At 35.8% G+C, this 20,137-nt stretch overlaps 1 protein-coding gene across 26 annotated transcripts in view; it reads right to left on the reverse strand.

Annotated features, from left to right (window-relative positions):
* The window catches only part of CELF2 (CUGBP Elav-like family member 2), a 970,051-nt gene that overhangs the window by 45,457 nt on the left and 904,457 nt on the right, over window positions 1-20,137 (reverse strand). For all 26 annotated transcript variants that reach the window (XM_074268694.1, XM_074268667.1, XM_074268687.1 and 23 more), the window contains one exon: window positions 9,577-9,711. In XM_074268694.1, the coding sequence (XP_074124795.1) occupies window positions 9,577-9,711 (135 nt within the window). The remainder of the gene's footprint in view (window positions 1-9,576; window positions 9,712-20,137) is intronic.

Here is a 20,137-nt window from a genome sequence, read left to right on the forward strand (position 1 = left end):
AGTAGACCAGTGTACTTATCAAGGGATAAATATGCATGTGTCATTGAGAAAATAATTTTCTGGTAAAAACATGTATATTTCTTTAGAAAAAAAATTAATATTTAAAAAAATCATCTTTTGTGCTTCCTCTTACCCCTACCATGAATGTGTTGTACCCAAGGCAGATGCCTACCTTGTCTATCCCTACACCTGGTTCTGTTTGAATTGCTTTTCATTTCCTTATGTATGTGTATTTTTAGGGAGGATAGAGAGCAAGATCCATGCCTTAGTCTGAAAACAACTCTATCTTGTATTTTAATAGAACCACAGAATATCAAAGGCCATCTGATTTGGCCTATATCTGCACAACAAAAATTTCCCCTATATATAACAGTTACAGTCATGATTACTTTTTTAAAATGAAATTATAATTTCTCTGTTAAAAAAAGAATTCTAGTGCTGTCTTTCTAAGGAACTCAGAAATTTTGAAAATGTTTCAGTGAAGAAGGCACAAGTAACAAAAGCTTTATCACATTTCATAAATGTGAAAATGGAATTACAGATGAAATGACTTACCCACTTTCACACAGTCTCTTGACTCCTGCTTCAATGCATTAGAAAAAATACAAAAGAGAATGACTATTGGAAGTGAGGTTGCCAGAATCCTTCCCAGCTTCATCAGAGAGTGATTGTCAGGCTGCTCAAAGAGTAATTGACTGCTTTCTTTTAGTAGTCTTGAGACTTTTCATTTCCATTCCAGGTATGTACTTACCTCTTCATCCTCTCTAAGCTGATTGATGTATAATCTAAATATCTTGCCGTCCAATTATATAGGAATTTAATGTTCTGATTTGGCTGCTTATATGTTTTGAATGGCATGTCTGTGTGAATATTTACCTTACACTGGAAGCCTCTAGAGAATAGGAGCAGATTAATGTCATCCTTTTGCTATATTACCTAGCTGGACTAATCATTTTATTAAAAATGCTTTTTGAAGATGATAATGAGAGACATATTTTGAGCATGAGATGATGAGAAATATTTTCATATATGGTTATGGCATATGGTAATTATATCCTATGTAGCACGTCCCAAAAGTAGAGCATCCCAAATAGGAGACTTATTTTGAGACTTATGCAAGCAATATGAATATGTTATGAATAAATATTCTTTGAATGTATATGTATATGCAAATGTATATGCAAAAAACAAAAACAAAACCCCAGAAAAGTTAAATTGTGTGTTAGTGAAAAATAACTGTAAGATAGTTCCTACTCTCATCGAATGAATAAAAAGAAATAAAACAAAAGAAAAGAAAGAATAAACCAACTAGAATAGTTTTTTAAAAAATCCTACCAAAAAAACAAAAGAAACAAAGCATTGAATGAACCACTGGCATGGCAGGATATTCTGCCCCAAAGGACTATAATAATCATAGCTCAGGGCGCAGACAGAATTTACTTGCATAAAGCAAGTGAAGTGATGAACCATAAATATCTCTACCCCCTCAGGTGTGCAGCTTTATTAAGCTTTAAATTAGTTCAGGACTATTAAGGACTCCAGTCTGTTCTAGGTCAGGAGCGTCTCATAAACCATTTGAGGCTGCCCATCTAGCATTCAGAAGCCATGCTGTTGGCAGGAACTGATGACCCTTTGGCAGACCAGGAAGCTGTAATGAATTAGAGAATCAGCTGTGGTTCTGACTATTTGGACCAGTCAACTTCTGATTTTCTTAAACTTCTATCCTGGCTCTTATAAGAAGTAAATACCAAGAGGAATGCTACTTTAAGCTTCCTACTCTGTACAAACAACAGAATCCATCTGGGATAGGTGAAGGGTTTTATTTCATTTTGTTTTTTAAAATTCACAGTGTCTCAGAAACAGGACAATTGGTATCCTGTAAAAAAAAAGCCACCTATTAGAAAGGAACACTGCTTGTTTCAACAAAAGTAGAATTCCTTTTTCATAAGTAGTTCTCAGTACCAAAATGCCTAAAAATGATTGTATGCTGTTCCTTCATATTTAGATACTTTCTCTGAGAAACCACAATGTAGAAGTGTCAAGTTCACGTTTGGACAGTAGGAAACATCACCTTTTTTGTTCCACTACATTTTACCCTAAAGGGTACACCAGAATCAGAGACTTCTTGCTCTTCTTTCTCTATGGGAATGTTGTGAAACAAAGTTGAAAAGGAAGAAAAATGGACTGCTTTTTTTCTTTAAATCTAACTCATAAAAAGCTTTTTTAAATGTTGGAAATAAACAAATGGTGAAAACTTTTATCAGAAAGGATCAGCATAGAAGCCAGTTGTCATCACAGCAAATTCCCAGGGGATGTCTGATTTATTTTGCCAAGCTAAAATTAAGTTATTTCAAATATTACTTTAAGTAAGTGGGTCATTGGATGGGCTTGGGGATTATTTATATCATCATGGGATTTCACTTATAGTAAAGGTTATTTACTGTTAGTTCTGTTAATGTTGGTTAACAGAAAGTGAAATGTCACAGCAATAAATCTTTCATGTGACCCCCAAAGTGATTCTAGTAAGAGACACACTTGGATACCACTTCTGGAGAGAAAGCAGAAAATGCTGAGAGAGGCAGCTCACTTGCAAGTAACATGCTGTCAAGTCTCTTTTATCTGTGGTAATGAGGGAAGAGGGCAATATGACAGCAAGGCTAATTCAAATCCACAGATAATCAAGATACCTCATTTTAACATTTGCCTTTTATTCTGCCCCTCCTCCAAGGGCTTGTAAAAGTGGTGAGGGAAGAGGAAAAGAGAGAATTTCACCTCCCTTATTTCCAACTATGTAGTAACCCCCCCTTTCCCAAATGGTGGATAAGGAAGAAAATGGAGATCACAAGGATCTGGATGAGAAAACTCAAATTAATTAGCTTACATCATTGAAATGATGACATTTCCAGGTTAAGAATATTTTGTGAAACAAAATATGGCTTTGTTTCACTCCCATGGTGCTGGGTAGGACACCTCGCAAAATTCCATATTTGAGGGCAGGTGGTTCTTCTGAAAATGAAATGGTCCTTTTAGTTTTTCCAAGCGGATAGAACAGCACTTATTCTACAGAATGGCACCAAAGTAGTTTGCTAGTCAACCTTCACAAGATACATTCAAACGTGGATCTGTATTGATTCATTCTGAAGAAAGCTGTCAGCCTAGAATATCCACCTACAAGTGATGCTTATTTGGGGGTCACCTGGGAACCAAATCAAAGACAGAGAGGTGGGTGTAGTGGTCTGTAACAAAGTGTCACTATGACAGATTTGAACTGCTGACTGCAGAAATATGTATTGAACTGACCTGGGGTATGAAAAGGAGGCAGCTGTTAAATTTTTTTCTGTGAACACTGTAACTGCTCTCTAGCTCTCAAGAAAATTCCGACATTTTGACAATATGGGATTTTCCATGACAGTTTTAATGAATGACGTCTTGTGTTTGGCCTTAACTTGAAAATTTTTATTTTAGATAATTGCTTCCAACAGAAAATTAAGTTACAAGGTGGGATCATGTTAAATTTCATCCCAGGGATATAGTCAATTTATAGGTGAATAGAGAGTATTGGACTTAGAGTGAGGAAGAATGGAGTTCTAATCCTTCTTTACATTTGTCCTAGCTATGTATTCTTTTAACTTTTTCGGCAAAATGGAATAATTACTACAACACTTATGATAGGGTCAGGGCAGCCAGATGGCACAATGGATAGAATGTCAGGTCTGGAGGCAGGAAGTTCAAATTTAATCTCATTTCTAAGTATATTGGGCAAGTATTTTGCTGAGCTTAAAGCATTCCATAAAGTCCTTTATTATTGTTGTTATATTCCCAAAGGATCTCATTTAAAGATACTCAGCTCATAATTCTCAAACAGAACTATGGAAAGAGTCTAGTACTTTTCATAATAAATACAATAATCACAGGACTGAAAACATGTATTTAGGGCATGCTTCTGATTTCAATTGGGTCTACATTTACCACTGACATTTATATGTATTTTATAGTTTGCAAAGTACTTTTCATATATTATCACATTTGAGTCCCATGTCACTCTTAGGAACTAAGAACTATAACTATTGTACTTGTTAAATGAATAAACTAAGGCTAAGAGGTTTGGACAGCTAGATGGTATGGTCTACAGAGTGCCAGGCCTGGATTGGGTTGACCCATCTTTCCGAGTTAAAATCTGTCCTCAGACACTTACTAGCTGTGTGACCCTGGGCAAAAGCCACCTAATTCTGCTGGCCTTAGTTTACTCATCTGTAAAATGAACTAGAGAAAGAAATGGCAAATCACTCTGTGAAGAAAACCTCAAATGGAATCATGAAAAGTCATGACTGAAATAACTGAATAGCAAGAACAAAGTGAGTTAAATGATCTGTCCATGCTAATATAGACAATAAGAGTCAAAGGTAGGATTTAGACCCAGTGCTCATTCCATTGAATTACAAGCATAAAGACTTGGGATCTTGCCTGGATAATTCCATACTTTTCTAACTTCCTACAATCTCTCCCTACTCCTTTCCACCCTATAGGCTATTGCTAGGGACATCTCTTTAATGGAAAGTTCTGAACATGTTACTCATTATCAGTGGTTTCTACTTCCTATTAAATAAAAACCAAATTCCTTAAACTTATTCACAATCTGGTTTCAACTTTTTTTTTTATTTATTTATCTCAAATTATTCAGTCATTTCCATGCTTTAGTCAAACTGGATTATCTATTATTTTCTGATAATTTCCCATGCTCATCTGGAATACCTTTCTGATTAGCTGTTTTCTTTTCATCCTTCCAGGTCCAACTCATTACTTCTTCCTCATAAAAGTGCCCTTAGAACAATCACTGTATTTCCCCCCATTTCTGTATTTCTCTCATTGTCATAATAGGCACTCAGTAAAAATCTGTTACAATAATTGAGACTTCTCTCTGGTTATGATATTTCTATTCTATTAAATAAGGAAGAGCAGAGGAAAGAAACAAGCATTTATTAAGTACCTACTCTGTGACAAACATTATATTAGGTGCTTTATAATTATTATTTCATTTCATCCTCATAACAGCTCTGGGAGATAGATATTACTATGATCCCCATCTTACAGTTGAAGAAACTAAAGCAGGTAGGGGTTAAATGACTTCTCCAGGATTGTCAAACTTGCAAGTGTCTTGAGGATAAATTTGAATTTGAATCTTCCGGATACAGTGCAGTGGTTTATCTACCGTGCTACTAACTGCTGAGGACCAAGGCGTCATGGTACAATGAAAGGAGTACTGAATTTGAAGTAAAAAAAAAATGATCTGGCTTCAATTCCCAGCTCTGCTACTTACTTTATTCACTTAGGCAAATGGCTTAACCTTTCTGGGCCTCAGTTTATCCATAAAATAAAGGAGTTGAGTCATATAACTTCTAAAGTCTTTCCAATACCAATTTGTGGTCCTTTGGTTTCCCCTGTGGGGGGAGGGAAGGGGGATAACAGAGAACCATCATTCCTTGTTCCTTGATTGTCACAATAATTTGCACTGGGCAAGCTGATAAGCCTAACCTGGTCCTAATGTTATTCAACTTCTTCGCTCAGTCTCCCTCCTCCTCCTCCCTCCTAGGCAATTGAGACAAATGATTTTTTGGTAAATGAATCACCTCCCTTTCTATATGAGCTTCTCTTGATACTTAGGGAGTTTCTTCAGGGAATATGAATAGACAGATGAAATAAGGGCTGATGAATGATAATAAGTGTGAATGATAATAAGATATAAGATTGGCAAGCAACAAAATCAAAAGTGTGAGGGTTACAGACTTGTTTCTTCTGTACATAACTGTTTTCTGTTGCTCATTTGGTTGCTAAGTTCAATGTGAGGTTTTTTTCCGTCTCTCTCTGCTAAACTGTGAAACTAAATATGTCTGCATAAAATCTATAAGTTCAAATCACTCATTTGCCATTGCTATGGTAGGCTTGACTGGCATTAAATCACATTCAGTCTTTGTTTGCTAAGCTCAGATAGCTGGAAAGGAGCTGTAACCATTTACCTGAAAACTGACATAAATGAAGTATCTCAAAAGAGGCAGAGAATACTATAAAGCTAAGGAGAGAAGTATTACCTACAGTCATAAACTAAAGCTATTTGAAAAGTTAAGTGCTTCATATGTACAGAATGGGGGAAAAAGTCATCTCCACATAGTAAAATGCCTTCTGCCATAAAAAAAATTATTTATGATTTTTATATATACCTCATTGAATCTCAACTCAGAGGCAAATGAGGAACTTTAAAATACTCTTATTAAAAAAAAAAGAAAGTTCACCAAGAAGAAATAATGTACTAGATGTAACAATAAATGGTATAGACTAATTTTTTTTTGAGACTTGTTTTCCCTATCTCTCCTGGGCTGGGAGTACATTAGCCAATTTTGGACCCCAAACCATTATTGATGAGTATGAGCACTTTGACCTGTTCTGTTTCTCATAAATTAGCCTATGTCTCAGAGGCTCACTATATTGGTGGCAAAACTGATGTGATCATCCAATTGACTTAGTTCATTGCATTTCAGAGCTTCCAAATCCAAATGATCCACCAGCCTCAGCTTCATCAACAGAAGAAATTACAGCCATATGCCATCATGACCAGCAGAAAACTCTAAAGAAACATGATCAAGTACTGTAGCAACAGTGCTGTCACTCATACCTCTCAAAATGCTTTAGGAAAACACGCTTAACTAATCCGCCTCAGATTAGCCCCCTACATAGATCGGTAGGTAACAGTGACCATTATTTCCTCTCTCAGTTGTAAATACTACACAATTGTTCTTTTTGTATTAAGTCCCATTCCCTAAAAACAAGTTCAAATTTGGATTAAAAAAAAAAATGACCAAAGCATTAATTAATGAAATAGAAGAGATTAATGTAAATAAAGGAAACAATTATCATATCAAAATATAAGACAAGAAAGTTGATTAAGTGAAGCTTCAAAAGACCTGTGAGAAACTCATGAAAGGCATAATATGCATTTACCTGGTTTTTATTCTTTCATGATTTAATTTTCAATTTTATTCACTACCATCTGATAATTGCATGAAACAGTTACTCTAACCATGGGCAATTTAAACAATTTAAATTTTTATTTCAAGGCCATGAGACAAAAGAACCTATTTATTGCCTGAGGGGATTTTTACAAAAATGAAAGCTTAATCTTTCATGTTTTTTAAGCAAAGGCTGTTTAAAATCATTTATAATAATGCTTTAGGGAGACTTTTCCTGGGCATGCAAAATTGAAATTATAAATTTACAATTATGAAAAAAAATTAATAGTTTGGGGGATTGTATTGTCCCTCTCCTTTCTAGATGAATTTGGCTGCAGCTTAAGAAGTGGCATTAAAAAAAACTCAGTAATAGCTTTAAAACTGCAGAATTCTCAGGGGGACTTAAAAAAAAAAGAGGTCACAGTGCTATTTAACAGTTCTACTGGGTCATCTTAATGGTATTTAGCCTTGTTTATTTGTTTTAAAAAATAAATAATGGTATTAACCTCAAGAGCTATTTCAAAGTGGAATATTTCATATAAAATCTCCTGGACTCACTGGAGATCCAGAAACACTACCAGCCACATTTTCTGAAGCTTTGACTTAGCCCCTGATGGAAATTAGACAAACAATTTACATTCACTTAAACACCACATTTTTTAGTTACACTTAAGAAAAATAATTGAAATGCAGATTTAAATTGTTTCTGCTACTATAGCTCAGTTTTAATGGGAAATCCTTTCAGCTATTATGCAGGGCTTTCCTACACAAAGGAGAGGAGAAAAAAAATCACTTACTATAATACTCTAGTTAACAGAATACACAGAAGGGTAGAAAAATTACTTTGAGGTTAAAGTGAAGGACACTGTACCGGGGTGGTTTCCAGTTAATGAGAAAGAAGGAAGGAAGAACATACTTTTTTCCTTTTGCTATAGTTTCCAGGAAAAAAGATATATGGTCAAGCAAATACAACTATCCACATCCCTTTCCAACTCAGGTCTTCTCGATAAGAGTCTTATCAGATAGAGTCCCAAAATATTCAGGTATCATCCTTTTTGTGTGATAGCAACTTAGTTTGTAAAGTGAAATGAGCAAAAGAAAATGGACTTGGAAGTAAGTATGTTAGGTCCTAGGACTGGCTCCCAAGATGACTTGCATTAGAATACAGTATTCTACACTGATGATTCTTAATTTTTTAAAAAAAAGTATGGCTGTCTTTTAGTATTGTTTCTGATTCTCTAGAACCTTAGGCAATAAATAGGCCAGGGTCTATTTGAAATAAAGCATGCTGTGATGACTAAACCAACTCAACAGTCAGAAGGTGTTTTGTTTTTTTTTTTAAATTTTGTCTTCTCTTTAAAAGGAATCACGGCATGATCTTGTCAGCCTTGTCTCAACACTGGGCTGCTATTCTGGGCACAAAAAGGGGTGAAGTCACACTTAAAGGTCTAGAAAATTCAGACAGGAGAAAAACAAAAGGTGAGAACTTTTTAGATATTTATGTAAACTCCTATGTCTGAAAAGCAGCTATGTCAGCATATAAGTGGTAATATATCTGGGCCATGAAAAAGAAGGACATTTCCCTTTAGGATAAAGGGACAAAGTTTTTGAGGAAAAAAGACCTTACAAAGAAGCATTTTTTGGGTATATTTCTATGGCACTTTAATGGTTATGAAGTTTAACACTTACAAACTTGAATAGATGGATAATACAAATATTTGGGTTCTCTAAATAAGTCACTAAATCTAAGTTGTTTTAGCCTTTTTTTTTTTTTTTCTTTTTTCTTTAGATTCCATTATCCTCATTATAGAGAGGCAGGAAACTGAGGCTCAGAGAGATTAAAGGCTATGGCCACAGTCACTATGGCAGAATCTGGATTTGAACCCCAGGGCTTCTAACTCTAAGCACATTGCTCTTTTATTACTCCACAATAGATTGCTAAATCAAACCTGGAAGGCTGGACTAGTGTGGGAATCACATTAGAATAATTTGAGCTCTTACAAAAGAATAGGAAATGGGAAGCGAGTTGGTTTTTTTTTTAATTGTCTGATGTATTGAAAAGTATGCCCATCTGAATCTGTGCACAGAATTTTAAAGATAGAAAAGCGGGACAGCTGGGGTAAATTTAAGGAGAAAAATTTAATATAGATGATCAATAATTCAATTTAGAAAAAAAAATGGATTTAAATAAAGCTTTATGAGGGGAAAAGGTATAGTACAGAAAGGATAGTATGTTCTATAAAAGTGCCTTGGGGCAATGTCAGACAATACTCTTTTGGACTCTGGGTTAGACCTAATGCAGTGAATCTTTGAATTTGTAATCTCTGGACCTCTCCTTCCTGAACATTCTTTCCTCTTTAAGATTTTTTTGAAAAACAAAAACAAAAAAAAAAAAACCCTTCAAACTTTGTTTTTTAAAACAAATGAAAAACACAGCCATCCTTTCCCATGTAGTTTCTTAGCCATCCATCAGAAACAGCCATCCTAGAATAAGGGTGTGAGAAATATTTGTTCCTGGACCCAGATGGAGGTTCTCTGCCTTGCAAAAATTGGGAATTAGATGAATTTCTCTTACCAGGACTCGTGAGGGCTCCCAGGGCACTACTTGTTGTGGAGAGAGGGTTTGCATTGGTGGTGGTAGCTGAGGTTTGGGCAGCAGCCGCAGCGGCAGCTAATGTTGCCAGATTCTGTAACTGTAAAGCGTTCATGCCTGTATGGAAAATCAAAATTAGAGTTTTAGCAAGAGAATTATGGTTAAGAGAGGTTTGACTTCTTTGTCCAGTCTCCTATCCAGAGAAGGCTTCTAAAATGACCAGGATGAGTGGGGTATTCTTTGGTTACTGATTCTTACCACTCCTTCAAGCCTTTTTTCTTATACACAGCTCAAGCTAAATTTTGTTAGTCCTTCGATTTGCTGTATAGAAAACCACAGTATGAATGGAAGCTTATTTCTTTATCTTCTTTTTTACACTGGAAGCAAAATTTCAATAAATGAGAAGCTATTAACCTCACAAAAAAACTTCCTCTGCTGTTTGGGGTATAGTGACATTCAGTAAATCTGACCACCTAAAAAATATATGAATTGACATGCTTTATCAAGAACACCATTCGAATATAGTACCAGCTAGAAGTGCCTGCCTTATTTAGGCTATTCCCATAATCCAATTTCATTCACTGGTACAAGGAGATAGCAGAAGGCAGCAGGAAGGGCCCTACATTTAGGGTTGGGACACCTAGGTTGGAATCCCATCAGTCTGCTGCTTATTTCAGCTTACAAGCAGGTAGGTGGTATAGTAGAAAGAATGTTGGACTTGGACTTAGGAAGAGTTGAGTTTGAATCCTTCAATAAGCCATGTGACCTTGGGCAAAACATTTAAACTGCTAGCCTCAGTTTCTCCATTTGGCAATATAATAGCAACTATCTCATGTTGTTGTAAGGATCAAATGAGATAACACAAAGAAAAGCTCTGGATGGATGCCAGTGATTATCATTGCCAGCTGTGTGACTTTGGGCAAATGACTTAATCCCTTTGAGTCTCAGTTTTCCTCTCTAAAAAAATGAAATGATTAGACTAGATCATCTTTAAAGTCATTTTATGGATTTGGATTAAAGGATGAAAAGAAAGTCTTTCTGTACCAGAGGTGTCAAACATGTGGCCCTCATATGGTTCATAAAACTCTCTTGTTCTGCTTCAACCAGATTAAACTTTAATTTATGTACATATATGAATATATAATTTATAAATAATAAAAAACAAAAATACAATGAAACATAGGTAATATGAATATGTGTTTTTTTGAGACAAAATGTTGACCTGTAGTCATGTCTGATCTATTGTTGGGATCCATTTAGAATTTTCTTGGGGTGATTTGTCATTTTTTTCTCCAGCTCATTTTACAGATGAAGAAACTGTGGCAAACAGGGCTTGGTGCCTTGTCCACTAGTAAATATCTGAGGCCTTATTTAAACTCAAGAAGAGTCTTCTTGACTCCAGACTCAGTGCTCTATCCATTGAACCACCTAATCTTCCCACCTTGGGAGATAAGTGGTTGTTTCCTTATTTTATAATGCTGGAGATAAATGAAGATAATAATGAGGCAAACAAATGCGAAGTGACTTACCTAACATAACTATTAAGTGTCCAGGGCCAGATTTGAAATGGAGTCTTAACCTGAGTCATATTCTGGAGTTTAGGATGTGACACAGAAGCAAAAAGCCACTTTCCTCCATGATATGATGCAGGTGCTTCCCAAAATCTTAACCAACCTTAAGATTAAATATCACTTAAACCAGTAGAAATTCCAACCATCCCAGGAAGAAAAAAAGAACATTCCCTAGTTGTTTAGTTAACTAACTACTAGGATTAGCGTTTGGAAGATGTAAGAAAAAAATGAGAACAGGAATGAGCAGAAGAGAGAAGAAACAAAATGTGGCAAATGGAAGATTTGTGCTTATGTGGATGACAGGTAGGTTCCTAGACTCTCTGATTCCTTGAAAATATTTCCAACAGTCTAGGCAGTAGGAGAATACACAATTGAGAGTAAAATAAATTATATATGATTAATCTTGAGTCTAATGAAAAGAAGGGTAAGAAAGTAGGGTGGCATTTAGAGATAGGTACTCTTATTATTTCCACTTCACAAATGAGGAAATGAAAGTTTAAAGAAACGGTTGGTTTGGGGTGAGACAAGAGGAGAGAATAACTTGTTTGTTTGTTTGTTTTTTACTAATATTGCCAAAACTCTCTGATCTTTTCACTTGATATGCTATCTGCTGTGTATCTAGTTCTTAAAGTTCCTTTCCATGGTTGTTTAGAGATAAGGGCTTTGAAAACTCTGAAGTGCTATCCAAACATGAGTTATTTCCATGCATCACAGGCACTCAGTGCACATCCATTCACATTTGCCTCACTTACTAGAGTTGCACTTTCATGCTCATTCTAGCTGACCTGCTTACAAGATACGCTGAGTATCTCGACTATGTACAGCCGCCCAAGTACCTTCAGCTCTGGGACAGAAATGCTAATAATAATAACTAATATTTATATATCATTTTGAGAATTGGAAAGCAACATCTGGCTCATTTGATCCTCAAAACAACCTTGTGAAATAGATACCATTATTATTTTCACTTTACAGTTAAAGAAATAGGTGAAAAAAGGTCCAAGTCTATAAGTCTATCTACTACGCTATCTAGGAAGAAAAACAACACTAGTAATACTGTGTGGTATTATTACTTGCATCATACCAAGAAGAAGGTTGAGGCTCAGAGATAAAAAATCATTTACTTGTAATCATAGTAAGTGGCAGAGCTGGAACTCAAATTCTTCAAAATCAGAGCGATTTTCACTTTGCCACATGAAAAGAGGGATACTAGTTTTATCTGCTTCACAATGTAATATAAGGTGACTTTCTAGGTTGCATGTAGACAAATAAATACAAAGGTGCTTTCAACCTAATCTGGACAGTGCTTGGGACCAACCGGATACATTTGTAAGATAATGGGTTAAGATTATGAATATACTCTGGGGCATGGAGTGAGGCCAAATGGTCCATGAAATGATTAAATCTGTTCCTTTGTCTTCATTCTATAAAGACAAACCAGTCACAAAAGCTACATACAGTGTCCATTTCCCTCTCTAACATTATTTAAACTATCTTTTACTCTCTCAAGGTGGTGATATTAGCTTCTTTCTCTAATCGCTGTATGAACCCTAGCTATTATGGGTCATGGATTTGAAACTTTTCATCATTCTCACATCAGCACACATATTAACTCTTCTTCACACTGGCTATATTATTATGGCTAAGTTTCTTCCAACACTGAACTCTGACAACAGAGCACTGACTTGGGCATTTGGGATTGAGGCAGGGATGGAGAGAAAGGAGAGATACAATCAGTGCTTTGGAGAAGCTATAAGATACAATCCTTGGTCCAAGAACAAAAGAAATGTAGTACTTTCCCTTATGTGTCTCAAGATAAGCATATAAATAAATTCCTTTTTTTAGTTGGTGCTAATCAGTTACCAGTAGTGTTAGCTTCTGGTACAAAACAAAATATCAGAGATGAGTATAGAGGGACAAAATGGAAATATACAGAAGGTGCTACAACCCAGTTATACAAATATAGGTAAATGACTATCTACATGTTAAAACCTGGGTATTCTGGATTCAATGAGTATGGAAAGGACAGAAATATACTTCTTCATTCCTCTCTACATTTTCTCAAAATATCCATCCATGAAAATTAAGATTATATTATCTCTAGGTCCAAAATCTTTTATCACTGGCAGGGAATCTTAAGTGAAAGGGACACGTTGGAGCATTACTTCTTATTTCCTTAATTAAGGTTTCCTGCATTTCTTGATAACAGATGCATTAGGGTTTCTCTTTGTGAATGTAGATGTACCAAAAGATTTTTGGATCCTCTCACTCTCAGCCTCAGTTTTTTATCTCTCTATAATGGGGATAATAGGATCACAGGAGCAGAGATTTCTGAGTTTTTTCCTTTGAGTAGTACATGAAGAAATATGATGTCATTCTTTCTGTCTACAATCCATTTGGACTCACTTAAGAGAAAAATATCAGTACTTAATCAAATTCCTAGGCAACAGTATACTTCTCTGAAGTCCTGCTTTTTGATCCTGGTCAAAGGCCTATCTATCATTGTTTCTAAAGAGAAACTTAAAGTTCAAGAAGCAACTCTGAATTCCTAGAAAATAGATTAAAGTGATGGTTAATCTAAGAACAAGAACATTCTTTGGTTAAAACAATCAAAAATTGTACCTTTTTCTCTACTCTTGACTGGACCTAATGGCTCCAGGGAGACCAAGCAGCTCCAAAGAGACCCCTTCTAATATTAACACTCCGACAGTTCTGGATGGTGAAACAAATCCTAAACTTTGTACTCTTGTTTTCATCGAAAATGTGAAACTTTGTCTTAGATTGATGCTTACTATAAAAATGTAAGTAGAAATGGTTTGGGGTAAAGAGAATTCCAAGAAAGGGAAATAAAACTGTCCTTGGTGTATTCTCCTTCTCTCCTATCCTCCTGCTTCAATCACTTAATAATTTGTCTCCTGTAAGATTATGAAAAAGATTCCGAGCACTGAGATCTCATTCCCTAAAACAGAAGGGACCTTAGAGCAATCTAGTCCAACCTCCTAATTTTATAGATTAGTTAAAGCAGGCCTATGGTATACAGATGCTGAGTTCAGTGCTCTCTTGTCTAAGACATACTTATATTTGATTAACTTTATAGTTCTTTCTACAGACACACTCTGAACAGTTATATGAAAAAAAATACATACAGGTCAGTCTTCTAGAATTCAGAGAAATCTGGGTTTTTTATTATCTTATCCAAGACTTTCCCATTTTGGAGAATTTTTCAAGCAATTTTTGAGTGCCAGGAAGGAGAGGGGGAGAGAGGAAAGGAAAGAGAGAAGAGAAAAGAAAAGAAGGGAGGGGGAAGGGGAGAAAAACAAAAAGGAAAGAGAGAGGGGGAAAGACAGAGGGAGGAAGGGAAATGAATTCCTCAAGCAAAGAAAATTTGGTAAAAAGCACGAGAAAAATCAGCTAAGAAAGCTTTACAGGTTGAATGACATCATTCTATATTCTCATTCCTCATGTCTAAGTAGGTCATCCTCCTTAAGTAAATCATTCTTCTCTATTTCACCACATTATCTATTTCTTTTGTACCAACAGTCTCAAAATCTCCACTGTTCCCTCTTCTGGGAGTGAGAGAGCTCCCTGTTACTTACTAAATCTGAATTATCTATCTGTAGAATACAGTCAGTCTTGGGGTGGGGAAAGGTGCCACAAGTAGTCTGACAGCCTTATAGCAGATTGCTGCTGCAGTTATTTAATTTGGAGCAGTGTCCTTTCCAGCTTTCTAAAATATATGTATCATCATGCAGGGTCTATTCCTGTTCCTTTCCCACCCTTTTACCTCCTTCCCTTGGCAGCTTGCTTTATACCTGTCTAGTTAACACATTCTGTCTCTCAACTACTGCTACGCCAGAATCCTGAACAACAGACGTAGTGGTAGTCACCATGGCAGGAAACTGGTACAGCAAACAATTCTCTACCCAGGAGAAAGAAACAAAACATTTGAAAGTATGTTTGTCGTGAGAAGAGTATCTTTTAAAATGACAGAGAACATCTCTTCTATTTCAGAGCAAGAAATTTATATAGTTCTAAGGAGGCTGACAGTATTAGACGTGAAAAATGAATTAAAAAAAATCAGACCTGTAGGTTAAAATGTATTATGAATTAAACCCGAATGCTGATATCAATTTGCAAAAAGTTGGTAATATGGAGATCAGCTTTCATTTAGTCATTTGGCAAATGGAGGAGGGAAAACTCTTTACCAAACAATGAAATTATGTACAAAAACAGTTGTGTAATAGTCTTGCTAGAAACTTAAGATTTTTTTTATACAAAAATTATTTATAAGGGGAAGGGCATGAAAATTTAATTTAATGTTCACCTTAGGTAATTTTGTGTCTTATTGTTCATAGCAATTACCATAAATCTGCATATCAATAAGGAAGAACAGATGTCAGTTGTTACAAGTGCTTGCCAATCAGGTCTGTTAAAAAGTGACAGATGGGTGGTTATAGAACATTCTCATAAGGCCTATTAGTACATTCGTAGGAAATTTCTGTAGTGTTGGACTGTCATAGATAAAGTTCTATAGAATGCGGGGATAAGTGAGTCCAAGATTCTACATTATCAGTTTGGTAGTCCTCAGCTTTTCAGATCAGGGTAGAGTACTGTTCTCCATTTCCTTTCTTCTTCCATTTCCTTCTTTTCCTTTTCCTCAACTTGTTACATTAAAACCTTATTTTCAGAGAACCAGGGCTGACATATCTTGTTTGTGAAAATTTGCTGTTTTCTTTCTTTTAAAAAAAATCGAGTTTTCTCATCATGAAATTTTTTTGAGCCTTTGGATTCCATTCAGCCTGGGTTCACTTTGATCAATCTCACTGTATGATGTACACATAAAATACAAAGATAGATTTAATGTAAAAAACTTATACTACCAAAGTAATAGTTGTTAAAGTGTGGTCTGGAGACACCTGTGGGATCCTGAGATATTTTTAGGGAGTCAGTGAGATCAAAGCTATTTTCCTAATAATACAAGATGATTCCATTTTGGAGATAGTAAATGTCCTTAGGCATATCTCACATAAACAAAAACTCTTGGGGGGGGGGTGTTCTCAATATTATTTAAGAGTATAAAGAAGTCCTGAGATTAAAAAGTTTGAGAACAATTGCTATATCAAAGAAGGCTTAATGTTAAGGGAAGACCTTTTCTGCTTTACCAATATCTTTCTCTTCACCACTAGCTCTGGAATCTCTGCTGTTTATTTAGTAAGGTTTTTTTTCTTAGCTTTTCTACTTCCCAATCTGCTTCAAATTAATAAATTTTGAATTGGTTTCCAGAATTTGGGGAATGAGGCTTTCTCATATACATTTCTGTCCTTATTTTTCCCACTTAGCAGTATTAGAACCAAGTATATCCAGGATTGTGACTTACATAATGGACAGACAACTCAGGACTTTGCTTCAGGCAAACTTCACCTTAGTTCAGTTTAATAGGGCCTCAGATTGTTACTCAGATTGCTGAAAATTCAACAGCAGAGCAGCCTTTTCTCAAGCCTAGTTTTGGGCTTGGTTAGAAGGGTGGAATCCACAAAGGCAGATTGGGTGTGGTAGCCTGAGATAGGAGAGGGATGATACAATATATAGTCATGGAGAGGGTCAACTCTCTCATTTTATGGGAGGGAAAACCGAGACCCAAGTGCCTTAGAGGTTACTAGTTCACCCTTATTCTTATTTTATTTATGAGGGAACTAAAGTCTCAGACTCTTGATGACTTGACCAAGGTCACGCTGAATGGCATAAATAACAGATGCAGGATTTGTATTTTTTTTTTTTTTTTAATACTTACACAGCCTGTTCTTAATGCTTTCCTGTGAGATAAAACATGTTATAAAGCAATTAAGTATCAGAAAAGCTAGTGATAAAATCAATTTCTTGCCTTCCCAGAATCTGTCAGACATCACAAACAGGGCTCTTTTCCTTAGGTTTCAGAAATTCCAATAAACTAGACATCAAAGCTCTTTGAGAAATGGGAAAGTTTGTAGCAAGTTTTGTTTTTGAGGGGAGGAAAAAGCCTCAAAGGAAATATAAAGCTAAGAAATAAAAATACCTAAAAGCTTTCAGTTTGCAAAGATTTGATTTCAATCCATTTTCTGTTTTTAGGTTCTATATTTAATATATATTCCCCTTTTCACCAAACAATAATGGATGTTTAAAGTTAATTATGAATTGAAAGGGCAATAATAAGATTGAGGGAAAAACATATCTCATGCCTCTTGATTTTTATTGATACAATTACTTAGTGTCTTGTCATTTAAAAATTATTTTTTTCTTTCTATGGATTTACTTTCTACCCAAACAGCAAAGTACTTTACTCTGTAGGAAGTAAGCATTTTACACTTTGGTTATAAACCTCTCACTCTCCTGAAAGATGGACCATTATGGTATGAAAGCTTGCATATAACAAAAATACTGTTGGCTTCAAAAAAGACATTTCACTTTCTTTGCTGAAATTCTCTTGCCTGGACCTTTTTAAATTTTATATATTGCGTTCCATTATATATGTGCTTACTGGATTACATTGAACATATGTTCCTTTCCATCAAGTATCAATAAACAACATGTATTTCTCCTTAATTAACAAACATTTATTTGGATTGATTATTTTTCTATTTATCTTGCTTATACTGATATATATATATATATGTATGTATTTTCATTTATATTCTAGTTGTCTCATGCGACAGATGATAATTATGCTCTTTGAAAGTAGGGGTTGTTTTACTCCTTCCTTGCCTGTGCTTCAAAGATTTCATTTCTTCCTTCAACATGCACCCAAAACATCACTTTCCTTGGTTCCTGACAAATGCTAGTCCTTTATAGATAATTACTTTACATATAATTATGTTGTATTTTATATATATATTATATATTCTTAATAGATGTACCTGTATCCATTAAAATGTAAGTCCTTTGTTCATTTGAATAGTTTCATTCTTTGTTTTTATACCCCCATTGCCGACAGCTAAGGGAAGACCTTTTCTACTTTACCAAACCATCTTTTTCTTCTTGCTTCTTGCTCAATTGTTTGAGCTTTACCAGGTGCCTTCCAAAATGCTTAACGTGCTATTCATCAGCTATTATTATGTCTTAATGATACCCCAATAGTCAAATCTGAGCTTTGAAGGGAAGAAACCTGAGCAGCTGTATTAAGCACAATACACACACTGAAGTATCAAATTTGGGAGAGAACCTCAATAACTCCAGGGCTAGAGCCCTTACTAACTGACCTTGAAGGACTGGTTTATCTTTAGAGGCAAAATAAAGAAACTTGTCTCATTTTGCAGCTTTGTTAAAGGTTATTAGAGCAGGAACATGTCCAAGTTACTCTTTTAGAAAGCAAAGACCAAAACATTAACACTTATAATATTTAAGAAGATGCTAACTCTATAATTCTTTATGTGAAGGACAATCCTTCTCTTTGTAGAAACAACGGATCAGAACTTTAGCACCTACAACCCATTTCACACCATTTTGAAAATGTAGCATGATGAGAGCTGATTGACGACTGTACTGCATTTGATTTCACAGCCTATTGAGATTCAGTATATTGAATTTAAGATGTTTGAGGTTCAAGAAAGGCATATTCTGGAAGGCCCAGAGCAAACACAGAGTGGCATTAAATTAACCATCTGCTCAGCAGCCTGGGCATGAAGTGAAGGAATTGCCTTATGGAATAGCTCCTCTAGACAAACACGGTATTTAAATGAGCACATGATGCATGCAAACACTAATGATCTGACCTGTAGTTGGCGAGATAGAGGAGCACAGCATCCTAATGCAGAATGACACACCACTATACCCATAGGAAATAACACCCTTGGCAGGAGCTTCAGGACCCACTGACCTCTTCTGAATAATTCAAATGTGGCAGTGGGAGCACCAGGTCATCCTGTCCGAGAAACCCCTAATATTGGACCTAGAGGACCCAGGTAATTTGGAGGAAAAACTAGCCATTTCCTAATAGCAAAAGCAACACACCTGACCTATGCTTTGGATCACATACCTTTCTATGTCAGAAAACTCCCCTTGCATGTACTCCTATTGCCTCTCTCATCCATGCAACAGAATTGAAAAGACATTAGATATTAAATGTGATTCTGAGCTCCAAGGCCAACTTCCCAAGCTGCAGTGCAAGGATGCTACTGAATGACTCTCATTCATTTCATCACATTAAGATACATTTTTTTTTTCTGATGGCTCAAATGCTGGAGCAGAAGCAATGCCATAGAGAGTATAGGCAGGGCTGGCAGGTTTCAGGAATAGAGATTCATTCAACAATATTGTCATCCACAGGACAATTTAGATGGTCAGACAACAAGTTAATATTCTTCTGCGATGCTCCTGCAATAATGGCATGCTGGAATTGAACACCTATGGGGAGAAACCCATCTATACTCATTAAAAGTCTTTCAAGATTCATTCAAAGTGAAACAGGCTGAAGCCAGACATGATTTTTTTTTTTTTTGGAGGAGGAAAAAGAAATGAAAGCAAAAAAGGTTTTGGGTTTTTTTTTTTTTTTTTAGGGGGAGAGAGAGAGTAATGATGGATGAAAAAGCTTGGTCTTTTATTCAGGGCACTCAGGTCTTATTTCATTGATTCTGTGTGTCCATGATTAAAATAAACTGAATCTGCTTTTCACATACCAAATTCTGTCATCTCTCTCCCCCCGCCCCTTTTGGAATCAAACAAGGAAAAAGCTTTCTAACTGCTTTTCGCAGCAGGTGTAATGGGCATTGGTGTTCTGATTTATTGCCCATACTGCCTTCATCGGCGTCACGTTAAGTTAGGATATCAGCATGGAAGGTCACACAGTGGGAGTGACCTTTTACTAATCACTACACCTCAGTTACTACTGGCACAGCTCATTACCAAAAGAAATCCTTCAGTGAGCTAGCTTTCAAATACAGTCACACTTTGATTTTTCTAGAGACCAAAGATTATACTTCGAGATAAAAGCTTCTGTTGCA

This window comes from Sminthopsis crassicaudata, chromosome 5, assembly GCF_048593235.1.
Source record: "Sminthopsis crassicaudata isolate SCR6 chromosome 5, ASM4859323v1, whole genome shotgun sequence".
Lineage (NCBI taxonomy): Eukaryota > Metazoa > Chordata > Mammalia > Dasyuromorphia > Dasyuridae > Sminthopsis > Sminthopsis crassicaudata.